Genomic DNA, 19,923 nt, shown 5'->3' on the forward strand with positions numbered 1-19,923 from the left:
TTTGCCAATGAGCTAAATCCCCAGCCTCCCCTCAGGTTGGTTTTGAACTCAGTTTGTAGCCCAGGTTGGCCTCAAACTCACAACAATCCCCTGCCTCACAGTGCTGGGATCACAGGCAGGTGCCACCATGCCCAGCACTGTGTGTGTATTTCATGATAACAACAAGGATTAGGGAAACTGAATGACTTTTCTAAGGTTTCACAGGGGAGAAGACCCTTGACATTAACATTACAGGGATCCCTAGTGAGGACAAGTCTGCACTGCTCAAAAGCACAGAAATCACACAGTATGGTAGCTAAGGGCATGGCCTGACAGACAGACCTGGCTCTGAATCTGGGCCTGACACTTTGTGGCCATGTTAGTTTGAGCAAGTTACTTAACATTTCAGGGCTAAATTTTCTTCATCTGTAAAATGACAAAATGCCATATAACATTTAACATGGAACCCAGTAAAGTTGATTTCATTGACTCCAAGACTTCAGCAATTTTAAGATACATTCTTCTTTCAGGGAATATGTACATGTTAGACTTGATGAAATACGGTATACAAAAAATATGTAACATACTATGTCTGGTGGCACATACCTGTAATCCCAGCACTCAGGAGGCTGAGGCAGGAGGATTGCCATGAGTTTGAGGCCAGCTTGTGCTACAAGGTGAGTTCAGGGCCAGCCTGAACTGTATAGAGAAACCCTGTCTCAAAAAGACTGTGTGTGTGTGTGTGTGTGTGTGTGTGTGTGTGTGTGTGTGTGTACGGCAACTGTTCTCCTATCACAAATGAAAGAAATCTGCTCCTAGAACTGTAGCAAGACGAGATATAACTGCCTTGGGCCGGGGATATACCTCAGCAGCACAGTGCCTGCCTGGCAAGTGCAAGGTTGTGAGTTTGATTCCTGGTACCAAAAAACAAACACACAAACAAACTCACAAAACGAGATACAAATGCCCTATAAAGTGGCAACTCTTGCCCACACAAACCCTCTGGCACTGGGGCTCCAGACCTACCTTTCTTGCCATTGTTGGAGGGTGTAGACTTCCCACTGTCTGAGTTCAGCTCAAACACCCGTAAGTCTGTGGGCACCTCCTCCCTCAGAGTTTCTACTCTGGCTGGAGGCCTGGGCTCTGGGCCACTAGGGCGGCCAGCAGGGGTGAGGGACTTGGAGGGAACTGGGGGTGGAGGTCCAGTCTCGCCTTCATCCACAGCCAGGCCCTGTTCCTCCAAAGACGCCTCCAGCAGCTTTTGAGACAGGTCTTTAGGCAGCACTGGTGCCTCAGGTACGGTGGTAAGGTTAGCAATCTGTGTCACCAGGGAGATGCTCTCGCTGCTTTCTGAAGGAGTCACCTCTGCTGCAGGCTCAATCGGGGACACAGGAGTCTCTTTATAGGCGCTCTGTGGGGCAGGTCCTCCCTCAGGGGATGTGGAAGTTTTGGTCACAGGAACCTTTGTCTCTTTTGGAGATGTGGGTGGAATGCCCACGAACTCCTCTGTAGAGGGAAATGTAGGGGAAAGAGGGCAGTGCATCCTGGCCAAACCCAAGACAACCTTGGTGCTTGCATCCCTCACCCCGCCCCATCACGGTTCATCTGCCGACACTCCCTGCTAGTCAAAGTCCTGCCTACCCACAGGGCCCTGGTAGGTGGTCAGCAATACTTCCCAAGTATTGCTTATCAGAGATTAACCAGCCGAAGTTTGAAAGTGGGTCAGTTTTGGGTTCAGGTAGAAGTCTACTACATCCTAGGAGTACGGCTGGAGAAGCAGTTTCACTTTTAACTTACTTTCCTCGTTTGTAAAAGAGGGATGGATAATGGAGGTGTGGTACGGGCAACACAGTTAAAGCCCTCAGGGTAGCCTGGGCATACGGTACAAGCCTTAATAAAAATTTTAGTATTATGTCACTGGAGTGGCTCCAACATGCTGCTGTAAGCCGAGCAGCCAGGTAGAGAAGCTCCCACCCTAAACTAGGAGTTCTCAAACCTGGCTGGCATCAAGTATTAGCAGTGGGCTTGTTAAAAATACAACTTTTGCTACATTCTTAGAATCTTATTTAGAAGGTGGGGAAGGGAATCGGGTTTTCAATATGCTGCCCAGTGAGTGTGAAGCAGCTGGTCCACTGCTGGCAGAGCAATCTGTTCCAGCTAACACGTGACTTTTGTACCTGAATTTGAGGTTCCACCCGCCTTGTTCCACTTGACATCTCGGGTGCACTGCCTATGCCCAGCACTTACGCTGTGCACATTCTCTGTTTGCTGGGCACAAAGCTCTCCAGGCCTCCCAGAGCCCCCCAGACACGCCTGTCACTTGCCCGTCACATTCTGACATTTCTTACCTTCTTCCTCCTCCCAGCCGGGCTCTTCAGAGAGGCTCTGTTCTGCCCGCTGCTTTAGGGCATCTCTCCGGGCCTGCTCCTGAGGGTGGGAGTGCAACCACCAGGACCAGTCAGGACACCTTCTTCCCAGGCCCTGGCTCTAGCCCCAGAAGTCTTGATACCTCATCTCCCTCTTTTGCCTCAACAAAGTCCAGCCTGCTAGGCAGGTGTGGTGGTGCATGGCTGTAATCCCAGCACTCGGGAGAGCAAGACAGGAGTAAAGCAAGTTCATGCCCACCCCAAGTAGTTTAGTAACTTAAGAGATGACCCTGTCTGCAAAGGCCTTGGGTTCAATCCCCAGTATGGGGGAGGGGGTCCACTCTATTTTAATCGGGTCTGAGCTGGAACCTCTCTGGGCTAGACCAATCAATATACCTGCTCTAGTTGATGGACTTTATAGAAATACCGGTGCCAGAATTCTGAATGGGAAACAGCTGCTGGAACCTGGAAGGAGAGAAGAGTGGAAGTGAGAATTTGGGATTAGTATGCAGGCTCTGTGTTCCGTCTTCTGAGTCTCCTCCCAGCCATTCTGGATTTCAGACACAAGTAGCTTCGTAGTGTCTGTTAGAGCCCTTCCACCCCCATCTCAGTTTCAGCCAGACCTACCTTGGCCAAGGAGGAAGCAAAGAATTCCCATTAGGCTTGGCTGGCCCTTTCATTTCTCACCATTCTCTGAATGCCAGAAGCAGGGCAAATCAGCCTCTTCCATACAGATTCTTGGCTCAGGATATGCCTGGTTTGGCTCTATGGGGTCTCGCACTATACATGCCCCGCCCACCTCTTGACACCTCAAGCCTGGAGCCAGCAGAGGTCCTGCCGGTTGGGCCCTCACCATCTTGGTGTAGAGGGCCCGGATGGAGGGGCTGCCCACAAGGAGCTCTGAGATCTCTCCTTTCTTCTCCTCTAAGCAGAACTCGGAAAGCCAGGCGTCAAACAATTCCGGGGGTCCTGCGGAGGGACAGATGCTGACAGTCAGTTCCCTGGTCTGGGGAAGAACAGTGGACCTACAGAATGTACTTGAGCCTGGACTTGGACAACAAGGAAAGCAGATGGGTTTTTTCAAAAACACCTGGCCCCTGGTGGGGAGGTCAGGTAGGGTGAAGGGGCGCAGGGCTCTACTGGGATCAGGGTGTGGCACCTAAATGATCTCCAGAAAGGACTGCTGTCCCCACTTCCTCACACCCCTGCTGGCATTTTAACCCACTGCATCTGGCTGCTGACCCCTCCAACAGGTACCAGTGGACCCACCTTGCCAGAGCCAGTGGCTGTAGCTCTGTGCACCCTCATGTGACTGCACTACCATTTCTTACTGGCGGCACTGCCTTCCTCTCGATGCCCGCTTCCCTCCAGCTTTTTTTCTTCCTCCTTCTACTTCTCGGGCTGTTCCATCTGAGTCTTGGTGGACCGATAATTTTCCTTTCCTAACCTCTCATGATGGTCCATTTTCTCTCAAGGTACACTAAGTCATGTGTTTTTTTCCGGTACGTTTTTTTCCGGTACCAGGAATCAAACTCACAACCTTGCACTTGCCAGGCAGGCACTGTGCCACTGAACTAAATCCCCAGCCCCTAAGTCACGTGTTTCAATCCCACCCTTCCACTGGCCATTCCTGTGTCTCTCTCTGCAAGGCAGACTACCTCTGGGGCTACAGGTATGGTAGCAAATACATGTGGTCATTTCAAACACAGTTATCCACTAGAAATATGGGGCCATCCTAGACTTCTCCCTTATCTACTCGCTAAGTTTTGTGTTTTTTGAGTCAGGTCTTACTATGTGGCCCAGACTGGTCTTTTTTTTTCTTTCTTTTTTTGTCTTTTTGAGACAGGGTCTCGCTATGTAGTTCAGGCTGGCCTTGAGCTCACTCTGCAGCCCAGGCTGGTCTTGAACGATCCTCCCACCTCAGCCTCCCAAGTGCTAGGATTACAGGCGTGTGCCACCATGCCTGGCCAGACTGGTATTTAACTCCTGGTGATCCTCCTGCTTCAGCTCCCCAAGGGCTGGAATTACAGGTGTGCACCGCCGTGCCCGCTCCACAGGCTCTGATCCCACTCCTCAGTGTGTCTTCGCAGTCCACCTTCTTCCTCTGCCTCTCCCGAGGCTCTGGCCTCCCTTTGACATGGGTACCTGCCACGCTTCTGAGATAGTTTTTCCTTCATCTGTCATAATACTACAAGGGCTGCTCTACACAATGCAAAATCTGATTATCTCAGAACCCTTCAGTAACCAGGCGTGGCACAGGCCTGTAATCCCAGCATATGAGAGGCTGAGGTAGGAGGATCATTCCAAGTTTAAGACCAGCTGGGGCTAAAAAGTGAGCTCAAGGTCAGCCAGAACTGCATAGAGACCCTGTCTCAAAAAAGACAAAACAAGAGAAAACAAACCCCTCCAATAGTTCTCTACAGGAGGGCCTTTTGTTTGTTTTTGTGAGAGAAGATCTCACTATATTGCTCAGGCTGGCCTTGAACTAAGTAGCTCAGATTGGTCATGAACTCAAAAGAGGCACTCCTCCTGCCTCAGCCTCTTAAGAGTGCTGGGATTATAGGCATGTGCCACCACGCCCAGCTATGGAAGACTTTTTTAAAACTAGGATCCACAGTTGATCATTAAAGGGTCAAAGAATCCCATACTGCATACAAAATTAGTGCAGAGGAGGCTTGTCATTTTTAACAGTTTTTTTTTTTTGTCTTTCTGAGACAGGGTCTCACTATACAGTTCAGGCTGGCTTTGAGCTCACTTTGTAGCCCAGGCCGGCCTCGAACTCTCGATCTTCCTGCCCAGGTTCCCTAGTGTGTGCTCCACCATGCCAGGCTTTCAACAGATTTTTAACAGCTTTTGTTACGAGGAAGAGGATCTAGAATCAATACTATGAGATTTTATGATGAAATTCAATGCTCAGCCTGGCACCCAAAGCCACATCAAGCATCAGTGCTTTGGCTGCTTGTACTCTTAACACACATTTGCCTTAACCCAGTGTCACCAAAAATCTAGAGGTTCTTGCTCTTTCTGGACTTCCAAATATTCTATTGCCTTTTATACTTATAAAAGTAAAACTTATAAAAGTAAAACTCATTTACTTCTAGTGCATCTTTAAAACCTCAATTCAAGTGTCACTTCCTGGGCTCCCAGGCTGGGTGAGGTATTGCTCCTCCGCCTGTCTTTTGGCAGAAGCAGTCACTCCACTCAATTTCTGCTTCATTCCCTCTCTGCTGGTTCCCTCCTAACGGCCTCATCCTGGAGGGCCGGGTCAGATGGAGGGCTCGACTCATTTCTGGTCTTCAGTTCTGGTAAGTGGCTCTGAGTGTGGCAGAGGCTGAGTGAATGGGGTGATGGCGGAAAGGTAGGCAGGGCGGAAGGCTGGCAAGGAGGCTGAGCAGAGAGGATGTGGGACCAGACGAGCACAATCTCTGTAGATGACAGAGCTGGGGTGAAGCAAGCTAGGGCCGAGGGAGGAAAAGTGAGCATCAAGCCATTCCAGACAGCATAGAGCGGACACCAATCTTACTCCAGTCCTTCTCCATGGGGGCCTTCGGCCTCTGCTACCTGAGAAAAGACGGCCCACCCCCACATCTGCTTAGTCCACCTGCCCCACAAGCCCACCCCCATTTCGACCCCCTCACCGTCAGGTTCGTTGCAATAGGTTGCTGGGTCTGACTGCAGGCTGTAAAGGCGAGCCTGTGAAGAGAGAGAAGAGACTGTGGGGTGCCGGGCATGGAAAGCACTCTCCGCAGAGTACGACAACCCTGCTTCTTCTCTGCAGGCATCTACCAATGAACCCGGGGCCGGCGAGTCCAAAGTGGCTTCTAGCAACCCACTGGCTGGGAACTAAGGAAATACAGTATAAGCAGGCTTCAAATTATATGTGTAAAATGCTTCCGATTTGTATGTGAAATCTGAAAAATGTCAAGGACAAATGTATTAGTAAGTTCAGCTTTAGGGGCAAATTGTTAAATAATGTAATTACTCCAAAATTAAAACCACCAGATGTGGTGGTGCATGCTTGTAGCCCCAGCACTTGAGAGGCTGAAGCAGGAGCATCATTGCGAGTTCGAGGCCAGCCTGGGGTACAAAGTGACCTGAAGGCCAGCCTGAACTGCATAGCAAGACCCTGTCTCAAAAAGAAGAAAAAAATCCCCCCAAAACAACAACAAAATCAAAATTAAAACCATTCATCACAAATTCTTAGCTGGGTATGGTGGCACACATACCTGTAATTCCAGCACTCTGGGAAGCTGAAGCAGGACGATTGCAAATTACAGCCCAGCTAGGGCAACTTAGCAAGACTGTGTCTTAAAATAAGTAAGCAAATAAATAAGGCTGAATATGTAGCTCAGTGTGTAGGCCTTGGTTTTAATCCCCAGTACCACAAACACAGACCAAACACCAACCAAAAAACAAAAATAAAAACAAAAACAAAACAGAAAAAAACCCAACACCTTAATTTTGCAGCCTGTCTGCCAAGTAAATTGTAAATAGTGTTTCCACTAGGGTCGTAGATGGGCAAACTTCAGTGGATAAAAGGAACTCCCTACTCCTGCCCCATTGTACAGAGACATTACTGTCTGTCTGCATCAGAATTTCAGCAAGTAGGGGCTGGGGAAATAGCTCAGTGGCATGGCATCTGCCTGGCAAGCACAAGATCCCGAGTTCAATTTCCGCTACCAAAAAGCCCCCTAAAACTCTTAAGAACTTCAGAGCGGGGTGTGGTAGTGCATGCTTGTAATCCCAGCACATGGGAGGCTGAGGCAGGAGAATTATTGCGCGTTTGAGACCAGCCTGGGCTACAAAGTGAGCTCAAGACCAGCTTGAACTGCGAGTGAGACCCTGTCTCAAAAAGACCAAAAAAAAAGAGAAAAAACCCAAGAATTTCAGCAAGTGGCTTTTTTTTTGTTTTTTGTTTTTTTTCTTGTACCAGGAATGGAACTCACGACGTTGCACTTGCCAGGCAGGCACTGTGCTGCTGAACTAAATCCCCAGCCCCTCAGCAAGTGGTTTTGATGATGAGTCATTGTTATAATTTAAAATCTTACTGACTGACTGATTGTCTTTTTGAGACAGGGTTTTAGTATGCAGTTCAGGCTGGCCTTGAGTCACTTTGTAGTCCAGGCTGGTCTTAAATTCATAAGGATCCTCCTGCCTCAGCCTCTGAGTGCTGGAATTACAGGCATGCACCACCACGCCCAGTTTAAAATCTTATTTAATAATTACTGCAATTCCACAGGTTCACTCAGTGGTGGTCTGACAGTAGTGCTGAAAACAGCCTTGAAAAGGCAGTATGTTTAGAATGGAAATTCAATGTGGTCAAATGCGACAAAGAAGGCTCCAACGCCATGACACCACCACTGAGAATTAGGAGAAAATCCATGAAAGAGAGGCGATGATGAAAAAATAAAATGCGGCACAAATACACCTCCATAATTGTTGATTTAAGTGCTCTGAAGACACCCTTTCTGCCTATACACTTATTTGTAATGGAAATTAATCTTTTTTGAGATACGGTCTTGCTGTGTTGCCCAGGTTGGCTTTGAACTTGTGATCCTCCTGCTTTAGCCTCCTGAGTAACTGAGACTACAAGTGTGGGCCACTACGTCTGGCTTGGAGATGAGTCTTAGCTGAGATGTGGAGAAAATGTCTCCAAAATGATGTCTCTCTGCAATGTGCTTAGAAAGTTGAAAGCTGAAAGAAATCCAAATGTGTAACACCAGAGAAATGGCTGAATAAATGATATAGTCTCTTGTACGAATTTAAAGACATTAAAAGTGATGGTGATTAGGAAAGAGACTAATAGTTTGCTGTACATTTTTTAAAAAGCACATTATAAAGTTGCATTTATAAAGTGGTTATTTTGGGCCAGGGATGTAGCTTAGTAGCATCCTGCCTGCCCAGTGTGAGGCCCTGAGTTCCATTTCCAGTACCAAGAAAAAGTGGTTATTTTGTTAAAAAGAAAAAACCCTGTAACCCTAGCTACTTTGGAGGGTAAGGCGGGAGGATCTCAAGTTCAAGGCCAATCTGGGCAGCTTAGCAACTTAGTAAGACACTGTCTCAAAATTTAAAAATTTTTAAAAATTGGTGGTACTGGACATGGTGGCACACACCTGTAATCCCAGCACTCAGGAGGCTGAGGCAGGAGGATCGTTGTGAGTTCGAGACCAGCCTGGGCTACGAAGTGAGCTCAAGGTCATCCTGAACTGTATAGTGAGACTCTGTCTCAAAAAGACAATAAATAAATAAAAAAGTAAGTAAATACAGGGTGGGGACATAGCTCAGGAGTAGAGTGCCTTTGGGTTCAATCCCAAGTGCCTCAAACAAACAAACACAAAATATAAGCTATCTTTACTTATATTTGCAAATAAAAACAAAAGGAAGAGCTGGGTGTGGTAGTGGATGCCAGTAATTGTAGCACTTGGGAGGCTGAGGCAGGAGGATCTCAGTGAGTTGAGGCCAGCCTGGGCTACATAATAAGTTCAAGGCCAGTCTGAAATACATAGCAACACCCTGCCCCCCCCCCCAAAAAAAAAGGCCAGGAATTTCACTAAGTGGTGCAGCACATGCCTATGCCTGGCAAGGGTGAGGTCTTGAGTTCAATTCCCAGTACCCCAACCCCTCCCTCCCAAAACAAAAACCAACCAAAAAACCCCCAAATAACAAATGGAAGGTTATATATATCAACAAGGAATCAGGGTTGTCTTTGGATGACAGGATTATGGGTTTAGACGTACAGTGATTATGTTCTTCTTACTCATGTTCTCCAATTTAGTTGTACATATGTCTGGCCTGAGCACGAGTTGCTGTTGTGTGTGTCAGAACCCAAACTGTGTGTGGTGGCACACTCCTGTAATCCCAGCACTCGGGAGGCTAAGGAAGGAGGATTGCCTTAAATTCGGAGCCAGCCTGGGCTACATAGTGAGCTTAAGGCTGTACTACATAGTGAGACCCTTGTCTCAAAAAAAAAAAAAGAAAAAAAATTGGAAGCTAAAGCCCAACATCTATAGGGGAGGCCGCTGGTGAATACCTTTGTGCCATCATAAGGCTCAGCTGTGCCAGAGGGTGTGCCCATCAGGGTGATTACATCACAGTCGATGGTTTTGTCCGGCGAGGGGGCAAAGGTGTCTGAGATCACCCCAAGGAAGTCCGACAACCCTTTCTTCATTTTCTCTGTTGCCCCTGAGGAGCCTTCAGTCTGTGGAGAGAATCAAGAGGGAAGCAGTGTCCCAGCAACTGCTGAAACCTAGGAAATGGGGTGGGCTGGGAGCAGGTGGGGAGCATCAAGGGAAGGGTGTACTACGTTGGGGACCCAGGCAATGTCCACAGGTCCTTCACCTCATCTCAGGGGCTGAAGGAGGAGAGAAGGCAGCCAAGGCCCCTTCTCCACCAGCTGGGCATGTAGAACAGGGCTGTGGTAGGCCACAGAGGGAAGAGAGAGATTCCTGACTGTTGTATCAAAATGTCAAGGCCAATCAGGCTGATTAAAGAGCAGTAAGCCAGGCATGGTGGCGGATGTCTGGAATCCCAGCACTCTGGAGGCTGAGGCAGGAGGATTGCTGTGAGTTCGAGCCCAGCCAACCTGGGCCACACAGTGAATTCAAGACCAGCCTAAACTACACAGCGAGAAAAGTCTCAACCCTACTGTCCAAAAAAAGTGGCGAGAGTAAGATGGGTATAGTGGTGCACGCACCAGTAACCCAGCATACAGGAGACTGAAGCAGGAGGATCAGCACAGGCTCAAGGCCATCCTGGCCTACACAGTGAGTTTAAAACCAGACTGTACTACAGGAGATCCTGCTCAAAAAAAAAAGGGGGCAAAAGAATGAGTGGACCATGTCATAGACATTTCATCAGGGAAAAGGGCCTATGGGTAGGTAGAGTGTTACAAAAGGTACTAGCTTTGGAAGAGAACACGGAATTGAATCCCAGATGTAATATTTAGTTGATGATGAGAGATAAAGCCTCTCTGTGTCTCAGTGTCCTGATTTGTAAAATGCAGATAAATATACATTCTTCAAAGGATTAGTGAAAACTAAAACGCATAGATAATACCTGGCACACTGCAAACACCTAATAAGTAGAAGAACTGTAATATTACAATTCTATCATCATTGTTTAGGAAGTATAATATTTTGTAAAAAAGGTGGGGGAAGCCGGGTATGGTGGCGCATGCCTGTAATCCCAGCACTCGGGAGGCTGAGGCAGGAAGATCATTGGAAGTTCGAGACTAGTCTGGGCTACAATGTAGTGAGCTCAAGGCCAGCCTGAACTGCATAGCAAGACCCTGTCTCAAAAAGACAAAGAAAAAAAAAAAGGTGGGGGAAATACGGATAGGAACAGATAGCCTTGCTATGCCTGGGACCTGGAAACTAGTTAAGGGTCAGCACATAGACCTCCAGGAAAGGGCAGGTGGGACAGCAAACCTGAGCCATACAGGTCAGAATGCTCTCCAGGTCGGGTGTGGTGGTGCACATTTGTAATCCCAGCACTCTGGAGGCGGAGGCAGGAGGATTGTTGCAAGTTTGAGACCAGCCTGGGATACAAAGTGAGCTCGAGGCCAGCCTGAACCACATAGCGAGACCCTGTCTCAAAAAAAAAAAGAATGTTCTCCAGTAGTCTCCAGTAGGCAGGTCACACTCCAACTACCTTGTGGAAAACTGAAATACTTCCTTCTGAGTGAGCTGCTCAGACATTTTAAACCTAAAACCTGTCACAGTGCATAGCACATATTGCTACAGCTATACAATTGTATTTGTTGAATAAAAAATATAAATGAATAAATAAATAAGTGGTATCTCTGCTACGGGCTACACTTACAATAGTTTGGCAGGGTTACTATTTGTCATTCATACACATCAGTAGCTGTGGTTTTTTTTTTTGGGGGGGTCTTTTTGAGACAGGGTCATGCTGTGCAGTTCAGGTTGACCTTGAGCTCACTTTGTAGCCCAGGCTGGTCTCGAACTCACAACGATCCTCTTGCCTCAGCCTCCCTCCTGAGTGCTGGGATTATAGGTGGGTGCGCCACCACAGCCGGCAAGTAGCTCTGGTTAGCAAATAGACAGCATTTTATAAAAGGATTCAATAAAATAAGCTTGCTATGAAAACCCTCCAGACTTACTTGCCTGACTTCTTTCCTTCCTTCCTGTTTACTTTCCTTTTTTTTTTCTTTTTTTAAACAGGGCGTTGTTCCTGTTGCCCTGGCTGGTATTCAATTGCTGGGCTCAAGAGATATGCCTGGCCTCCTGAGTAGCTGGTATTACAGACACACTTCACTGGGCCCAGCTCAAAACTTGTTTTTCATAACATGACCTTTAATCTCAAGGTGACTGATTCAGCTGGTGGTCAAATGAAAAAACTATAATCTGTCCCAATGCTAACAGAAAACCTAATATAAAACCAAGTAAACTGCACTTCACTGGAAAATTAAGAGATATATGGGGATATCTTTGACAAGCCACATTTTTCACCTTTCACACTGACTTTATAATCTAATGCCTATCTCACAAGAGGATTTTACTGTACTGACTAATAAGAGCCATTATAAATTGACAAAAAACAAGCATGGCTGAAGTAAGAATATTTTCTTGCTGGGTGTGGTGATGCATGCCTACAATCCTAGCTACACAGGTAAGAGGATCATAAGTTCAAAACCAGCCTGGAAAAAAGCAGTAAGACCTTGCCACAAAACAAAACAAAAAGAGAAAGAGGCAATGGGCAAATATTTAGCAAAGAGAATACTAACTACGGCTGTGTATGTAACACTAGAAAAAGTGAAATAGGGAAGTAGGAACTAGTTAAATCCATGTAACAGAACTGATGCCATTTGAACGTCATTTGCAGAATGAAGTCTGCAATGGTTAAGTAAAAAAGTGAGATAAAAAACAGTTTTCAGTTGACCCCACTTTTTTTTTTTTTTTTTTTTTTTTGAGACAGAGTTTCACTATGCAGTTCAGGCTGGCCTTGAATTCACTTTGTAGCCCAGGCTGGTCTCAAACTCAGTGATCCTCCTGCCTCAGCCTCTGGAATGCTGAGATTATAGGCATGTGCCATGCCCGGCGGTCCACTTTTAAAGAAGAAAGGATATAAAGGGATATAACCGCAGAAGAGTAACAACAGTCATCTCCAGGATGTAGAATTATGGATGGGTTCTGGTCAGCCTTGCTTTTACTTTGTCTTTTCTTTTGCTTAAGTATATTTTCTAAATTTTCTACAACGAATGACTTTGCTATTGGAAAACATTTGCTAAAATAATACAGAAGTGGGAAAACCAATTAGTACACTTAACATATACACCTGTCCCTTGCTCTACTGTGGTTCACTTATTGTGGTTTCATTGCATTGCAGGTTTTTAAAATATATATATATCTAATTCTGTATTGTGGAGATTTCGCTATATTGTGGGCTTTTGCAGTATATAGGTATTTATATAGTATTTATGACTTTAATTATTTTTGCCTAAAAGATTTAAAAAATAAAAAAATAAAAATGTTAATTCAAACATATTAAAAGATATTAAATTGAAAAAGATACAGTATGCATTTTATCAGCAGATGAATACTGTATTATACACAACGGAAATGCAGTATACCACTACTGCTTGCACAAGTTTGCCAATGTGAGACTGTACACAGCACACTATTGGCTGATGGAGTGGAAGGCGACCAACCACAGCACTGTGCTCTGTACCCTGCACACTGCTTGGCTCAGTGACCGTAGCATCGGTCTATCTGCTCTCCTGCACTGTGCCCATACGTTCAGCATCTCTCTTTCGTCCCCTTCACATCGAGTACCCATACAGTTTACACGTTGTTACAATTACATAGGTTTAAGAGTGCAGAAAATGTTTAAGAGCATATGAAGTGTTTATAAGACTGTGAGAAAAGTTAATAAGCGTGGGAAAGGTTTACAGAAGTGGGGGAAGGATTTATAAAGCCTTAAAATGTATATAAATAATAAAACAAATATAATGCAGCTACTTTGCGGATTTTCACCTATCGCCGGGGTCTCTGGAACGTAACTCCAGCGATAGGTGAGGGATCACTGTACATGTGTATGCTTGACCAACACAATTCTTCCAAAATAGGAGGAAAAACCAATCGCCATTTTTGCTGAGTCACCTGACAGAAAGGGTGGGAGTCCTCCCAGGGCTCCAGGGCAGGGCAGGCCTAGAGGTGGCCCCTGGAGGTGTGGGCAAGTACTCACAGTCAGCTTCTCCTTGACTACGCTGGCTGTGGCTGCAATGGTACAGGCGGTGTCGTGCTGTACCACCTGGGTAAACTCTGCCAGGTCCCGCTTCATGAACTCCAAAGCTTCAGATGACTGTGGGAAGATGAAGGGTAACTGCCAGTTTGTCCCCTGTGCTTCTTCAGTATCAAAGACACACAGAACTCTCAAGAGACACAGGAGCCCAGGCTTGGTGACAGTGTTCTGTGTCCCAATTTCACGATCTGGGATTGCCAAACAGCAGCAAGCCCAGGAGAATTTCACTCCTTGGCCCAGGCACTCACAGCTTGTGGCTGTGAGGGAGTCCCATCTAGTGCCTGGTTTTCTCCTCATAAAAGGTAGGAGGTGGACTAGGTTAGTGATTCTCAAGAGCAGTCTGTGGAAAGGGACACTTACAGGCTGAAGACAAAGCAGGCTTGATGAGCTGCTTGATATGCTTTAAGTCATACTTGCTTCAAATTTCAAATAACTTGATAATGGCAGGCATGGTGACGCACACCTGTAATTCTAGCACTCAGGAGGCTGAGGCAGGAGGAACACTATGAGTTCTGGGCCAGATGGGCTACATAGTCAGTTCAAGACCAGCCTGGACTACACAGTGAGACCTTGTCTCAAAAAAAACCACTAAAAAAAAAAAAAAAACAAAACCAAGCCAACCAAACAAACTCAATCAAATGACTTGACAAAATGTGTGATTTTTTTTTTTTTTAATCAAAGAAAGGAGGGGCAGATTCTCTCTCAGGCCTTCTTGGTTCTACCATTCATGGGTTCTAGTCACCCATAAAGCTGCTTTGGGTTGAATTATTTGCTTCTGTTGAACCAACCTCCTTCTCAGCTTGTGCTTAGAAGCAATTTGAGACTGCAGGCCCTCACAACCTGCTACATGCTGCCTTGCTTACAATATACTCGCCATCTCCAGGATGGCCTCCTGAACCATCTTTGCACTTGCCTCACCCTACAAACTCTTTTACACCACAAGAAATCAGTCAGTCGGAATTTTTAAAGCACATGTTTGAAGTCTGTTGGGTTTTCTACTTTCACTAGCCCAGGAAGTCTGTGAGGGGGACAGTTTCACATGTAAGGTACAGGCTTCTTAGGGGAGGGGGCAGGAATCATGCTTCTACATCAGATTCTGGATCTCTGCATTTGGGGGGGAGGGAAAATTTATTTATATCATGTGGCCTCATACATGGAGCTCCATTCTGTCCATCTGCACTCCCACCACTTAGTCCAGCTGACTCTCAGACGGAAGTTATCGGATCCCTTCACTACGTTTCCTTGTGGCACATAGTGGGTGCTCTCTTGGTCAAGGCTGACCAAACTGCCCCTGCTCTACATTTGCTGTTTACACACTGCCCTGAGAACAAGTATAAACTCTCCGCCTTCACTCACAAGGCCTGTAAAACCCAGCTTCTGGCAAACTTGTGTTCCCACCACGATGTACCTTTATTGAGCTCCAACTGGCCTTTCTCAAGTTTCCTGTATGTGCTAGCATCTTCCCTACCTCAGGTAGTTGAGCACCTTACCCCTCTCCCCGAAGATACTTCAAGTCTTCAGAACAAATAAGCAAGGCAGCACACTGGTTAACTCTTGTTCATCTTTCAGGGCTATGCTTTCATGTCACCTCCACAGACGTTTCCCTGCTTTCCCTGTTCTTTCACACTGGTCATGTTTTAGGCTCTACATTACCCACTCAGTATCAGTCTTCCTAGGTAAACTATGAGCTCCATGAACACACAGCCCATGTATTCTGTTCACTAATGATTCCTTGGCGTCTGACACAAAACATACATGTCTTGGGAAAATTTTAATTCTATAACCATCTACATGAATGGTTATCTTCCCCACTAGATTCTAGGCGCTGAGTGCACAAACATGAACAGGTATGGTGCTTGCCCTCAAGGCGGCCACACTCTATTGAGTAAATGCTCACATAATAGGCTGATGTGCAAGGGCAGAGCAGCAACTGGATTATGAGGAGGTTGGGAAGATTTGGGGAAGAGAAGCTTGGATTCAGCCCTGAAGAATAAACAGGAATTTGCTAAGGAAGTCTTGAGGTTTACTGAAGGTTACAAGCATCTTAGTGCTGACAAACATGGAATGTGAGGCAGAAATGGTGAGCAATAAAGCTGGAGACGTTACCAAGGGCAACTATGAGGAGCCAACAAAGGCTTAAAGCAGGTGGGACTTTCACTTTTGTAAGTTATCCTAGTGACTGGAATGAAGGATGGGTATGAGGGTGACAAGACTTTAAAAGACAGGAAGACCAGTTAGAAGGCGGCTGGAATAATCCAGGAAAGAAAGCATAAGAATACAAATAAGGACAAGGCTGGTAAAGATAGAAAGTATGGGATCAATTCAAGAAGTACTAGGTAAAAAGGTCAATCTGTAGATAATGCTGATTAGGACAGGAAAAGAATCAAGGAAGCCAGATGTGGTGGTGCACACCTGTAATCCCAGCACTAGGGAGGCTGAGGCAGGAGGATCGCCGCGAGTTCAAGGCCAGCCTGGGCTACAAAGTGAGCTCAAGGCCAGCCGGAACTGCACAGTGAGACCCTGTCTCAAAAAGACAAAAAAAAAAAAGAATCGAGGAAGAGCCAGTGGCTGCTAAAATAAGTTACTGGACAGATATAAGGATGGTAACTAAACGAGAAAATACTGAAGGAGGAACAAGTTTGCAGAAAAGATTTTTTTTGTTCCAGGAACTGAACTCAGGACCTCGTGCTCACCAGGCAGGCGAGATTCCACTGAGCTATATTCCTGGCCCTTGAAGAAAAGACTGTGATAGAGACTCTGAGCATGAAAATCTGAGGTGATCATGGGTGTTCTGGGATAGTGGCCCATCAGAAGCTAGCCTCAAACACCAAAGCTCGGGGAGAAGAACTAGAGCTCACCTTAACTTGAAGGAGATCACCTGTGAAGATTTTGAAGCGTGAAGAGAGCAGTGTGCTGAGGAGCTCTTAATACCACTTTTGAGGAGCAGGCAGAAGAGGGCCTCATGAGCAGTTAAGAAAGTCTAGAGAAGTATGTGGAGAATTGAGAGGGTATCACGTCACAAAAGACAAAAGCAGTTTCAAGAAAAAGGGAACACTCACTAGTGTCAAACACAGCAGAAAGGCCCAGGGAGATAAAGGCTGAAAACACCCACTGGATGCGCCCGAATGTGACTGCAGATAAGGTCGTAGGTAGTGGCTTTAAGGGTGAGAAAGGAATTAAACAAGATCATGCTTACTGACCTCAAATTTTAGAAAGTGTGCGAGGTTGTCTGCTGGAAATGAAAATGACAATTGAAGTCAAGGGGAGGAAAAGCAAATCAGACTGGAAAGGGATGCTAGGAAGAGCTTGGGCCCAGAAGAGGGTGGGGAGTTTACAGTGCAGCCAAAGAACGTGTGCCCATCTCTATCAGTGTGCATGTACAAGCACTTGTGGGCACACAGGAGGAGGCAAAGGAGAGGAAGGGGCCGGGGATATAGCTCAGTGCACTGGCAGGTGCAAGGTCCTGAGTTCAATTCCTGGTACCAAAAAAAAAAAAGAGAGGGAGGAAGACGGATTACAGCATCATCTGAGTTGTTGGTTCTAGGCTTGTTAAGCGAGTAAGGAACTGAGGGGTTCAGATAGGACCAGGATGGGATGCAAGTACCAAAAGACCAAGAAAAAAACAAAAAAAAGGACAAATGGACTGCTGACAGTGCCTAAAAGCTCCCCCATCACCCTAAGCATGTAATGAGAATAGCTAACTTTTGTAATACTCAATGTTGTTAGTTCTCTATATTATCATCTAATCCTCACGACAGTCCCCATAGGTAGGTATTATTATTTTCATGTTACAGTAAGGGAACCGAGGCCTAGAGAGGTCAAGTAACTTGCCTGTGTTTATATAATCAGTATCAGCAAAGAGAAAAAAATGAAGTCTCTTTCTAAAAGAAGAGAAACACCCATCACTATCCCCGCTTCTCACAACTCAAATTGGGAATTCCCGAAGAACAAAGATGGCAAGCTGAACAAGTACCTCTTTCTCATGAGTTCTGGTAAATCCCAACCCTGAAACACACCAGTGGCCTCCTGTAACACTGGTTGCATGCATGTCACACTTTTAGTTCCCCTCGCAGCTCTCGCTCACACAAATGTCTCAGTGCATTCTTCGATTTACTGGGCTGTAATCGAGAGGCCATCTAGGAGTACACAGGCTGAGGGGAAAGAATGCTCCCAGAGTAGGGGTGCTGACTTAGTTAACTGAGGTCAGAAGCCTCCTCGAGTCTGCCCTGAAGCAGGACTCTCCCCAGGAGAGTAAACAGTAATTAGTTTTTCCACAATTACTTGGCAAGGCCCAGCATCACTCATCCACTAGGGATTGCTTAGCTGGCCATTCAAGGCCCTCCACTCTCTGACCATTAATCTCCTCTCCCCCTTTGTAAGCCCCTCACTTAGCATGCATCAGGCACCAGTGTGTACAGCTCATGCTCACTTCCGACCTGGGTTCTTCCTTTTCATCCTGTCTAGGCAGGGTTGGCCTCGATGGGGTTCCTTCCCCACAACACTTTCCTTGGCCTGTTCTTGACTACTAGACCAGACAAGGTACTCAGTCCTTTCATCTCACAGCATTTAACACAAAAACAGACAGCTGTTTGACTAGCTGGTCTTCCCACCAGACTGTGAGCTTTGAGGCCCAGAGCTATGTCTCTTTGGCCTAGCAGTGATGGCGAACGTTTTACAGCTTTCAGTGATACAGCCGGCCAGAAGTTGTACGTGTCCCACAGGTTGGCTACCACTTAAGCTTTGTATCCGTTGGAGTTGCTGGTTGTGGCATATATGTACCCTAATGTCTCGATGACTACAGAGTAAGTTCTTGCATTGCTACAATCCTTCAAGGCCTGTATCAAATGTTCTTTTCTTTTCTTTTTTTTGATACAGCGTCTCACTACGTAACTCAGGCTGGCCTTGAACTCTATGGAGTCCAGGGAGGCTTCGAACTCGCGGTGATCCTTCTCCTGCCCCAGCCTGCAGAGTGCAGGGACTACAGGCGTGCGCCCCTAGGCCAGGCCAAATGTTCTTTATTTTACAAGGAAGCTGTCAATCAACCAAGCTGGAATTGCTCCTTCCTAGCATTCCTAGGAAAGGAGCCTTCCAGCTTTTAAAACAATCGTTATCTCACTCTGGCTATTACATCGGTCTGCGTAAGGACCCCGAAGGCCAGAAAGGGTAAAAGTAGGGCCCAGGGCGGCCTCAGGGAGGCCCGGGACGCGCAAAGCTGGGAAAGGCAGGTCGGACCGGGCTGCAAGGCGGCGGCGCGGGCCCGGCCGGGGAAGAGGGCGCTGGCCCGGCTTACCTTCTCTTTGACTGCCTGGTAGCTCTGCTGCAGCCAGCTCCGCCACCATCCCACGTCCTCCCTGTGGAAGACAGACACAGCTGGCGGCCCTGGGGTGCCACGCCTGCCCGCCCCGGCGTCAGGTCCCAGTTTTCCCCTCGATGTGGCCCGCGGCGGCGGTTTCGCCGGCCGCTTCCCTACCCCTCACACTTCGACTCCCCTCTGCCCGCTCAGCTCCGTCCACGCCCGCAGACTCCCTGTTCCCCTGGGGACCCTGGCCCAGCACCCGACCCCTGGGAGAATTCAGGCCCCAACTCCCGGGAGCAGAACGACAGGCTCACCCTTCCGCCATCTTGCCCGCATGACATCACCACTATTTACCGACCTTTGACTTCCGACACGGCCCCGCCCCCTCAGGCCCCGCCCCGGACCGCGCCGCCGGGTGCTAGCCCCGCCCCGCCCCGCCCCGCCCTCCATTAGGCCCTGCCTCTCTGGGCTCTGTACAGTTTCAACCCCGAATTCGGCTTTAAACTCCGCCTCTGAACTCCGGGTCCAGGCGTTATTCAGTCCCTCCAGGGTCAACTCTTTCACCGGTAGCCGAGGGCTTCCGATACGGTGGCCTGTGAGGGCCTTGTTTGGCCGACTTACTGGATGGCGAATAAAGAGTAATGGGAAGGAGAGGAAGGGGTCTGGCGGGAGCTCGAACGCCTGGCTCACAGAACGCAGAACTAGGGCCGTCCCTCTTTGTGAAACCAGCTGCAGCTGTCCGTTGTCTTCGGGCTGATTGAACACGCGCAGACGGCGGGCCCGTGGGCCAGAGTTTGGAGGAGGGAACTATAGAGGCAATCTCTGGGGACTCAGGGTACTGTAGAGGAAGGCACACATTCAGCTATCAAAAAACAACACGAACTGGAATGTGGTCAGGAGAAATCCGGAGACTGCCTGGATGAGGAGATTGAGTCCATGAAATTGGGTTCCAGGGTGTCTGCCGCCTCACTGATCTTCATCCGTGTCCGCATTTTTTGCCTTCTCTCTTGGAAGGATGCA

General features: G+C 47.4%; 1 protein-coding gene across 1 annotated transcript in view; it reads right to left on the reverse strand.

The window, feature by feature from the left end:
- Bsdc1 (BSD domain containing 1) overlaps nt 1–19,296 on the reverse strand; it is a 29,230-nt gene extending 9,934 nt beyond the window's left edge. The window contains exons 1-9 of the mRNA XM_005395063.2: nt 19,218–19,296; nt 18,898–18,958; nt 13,551–13,667; nt 9,376–9,543; nt 5,984–6,038; nt 3,199–3,314; nt 2,742–2,810; nt 2,328–2,406; nt 1,006–1,485 (exon numbers count right to left, since the gene is read on the reverse strand). Of these exons, the coding sequence (XP_005395120.1) occupies nt 1,006–1,485; nt 2,328–2,406; nt 2,742–2,810; nt 3,199–3,314; nt 5,984–6,038; nt 9,376–9,543; nt 13,551–13,667; nt 18,898–18,958; nt 19,218–19,228 (1,156 nt within the window). The 5' untranslated portion in view covers nt 19,229–19,296. The remainder of the gene's footprint in view (nt 1–1,005; nt 1,486–2,327; nt 2,407–2,741; nt 2,811–3,198; nt 3,315–5,983; nt 6,039–9,375; nt 9,544–13,550; nt 13,668–18,897; nt 18,959–19,217) is intronic.
- Between the last annotated feature and the right edge of the window lie 627 nt (nt 19,297–19,923).

The sequence above is a fragment of the Chinchilla lanigera genome, unplaced genomic scaffold (assembly GCF_000276665.1).
Source record: "Chinchilla lanigera isolate Chin_1 unplaced genomic scaffold, ChiLan1.0 scaffold00051, whole genome shotgun sequence".
In the NCBI taxonomy this organism is placed as follows: Eukaryota; Metazoa; Chordata; class Mammalia; order Rodentia; family Chinchillidae; genus Chinchilla; species Chinchilla lanigera.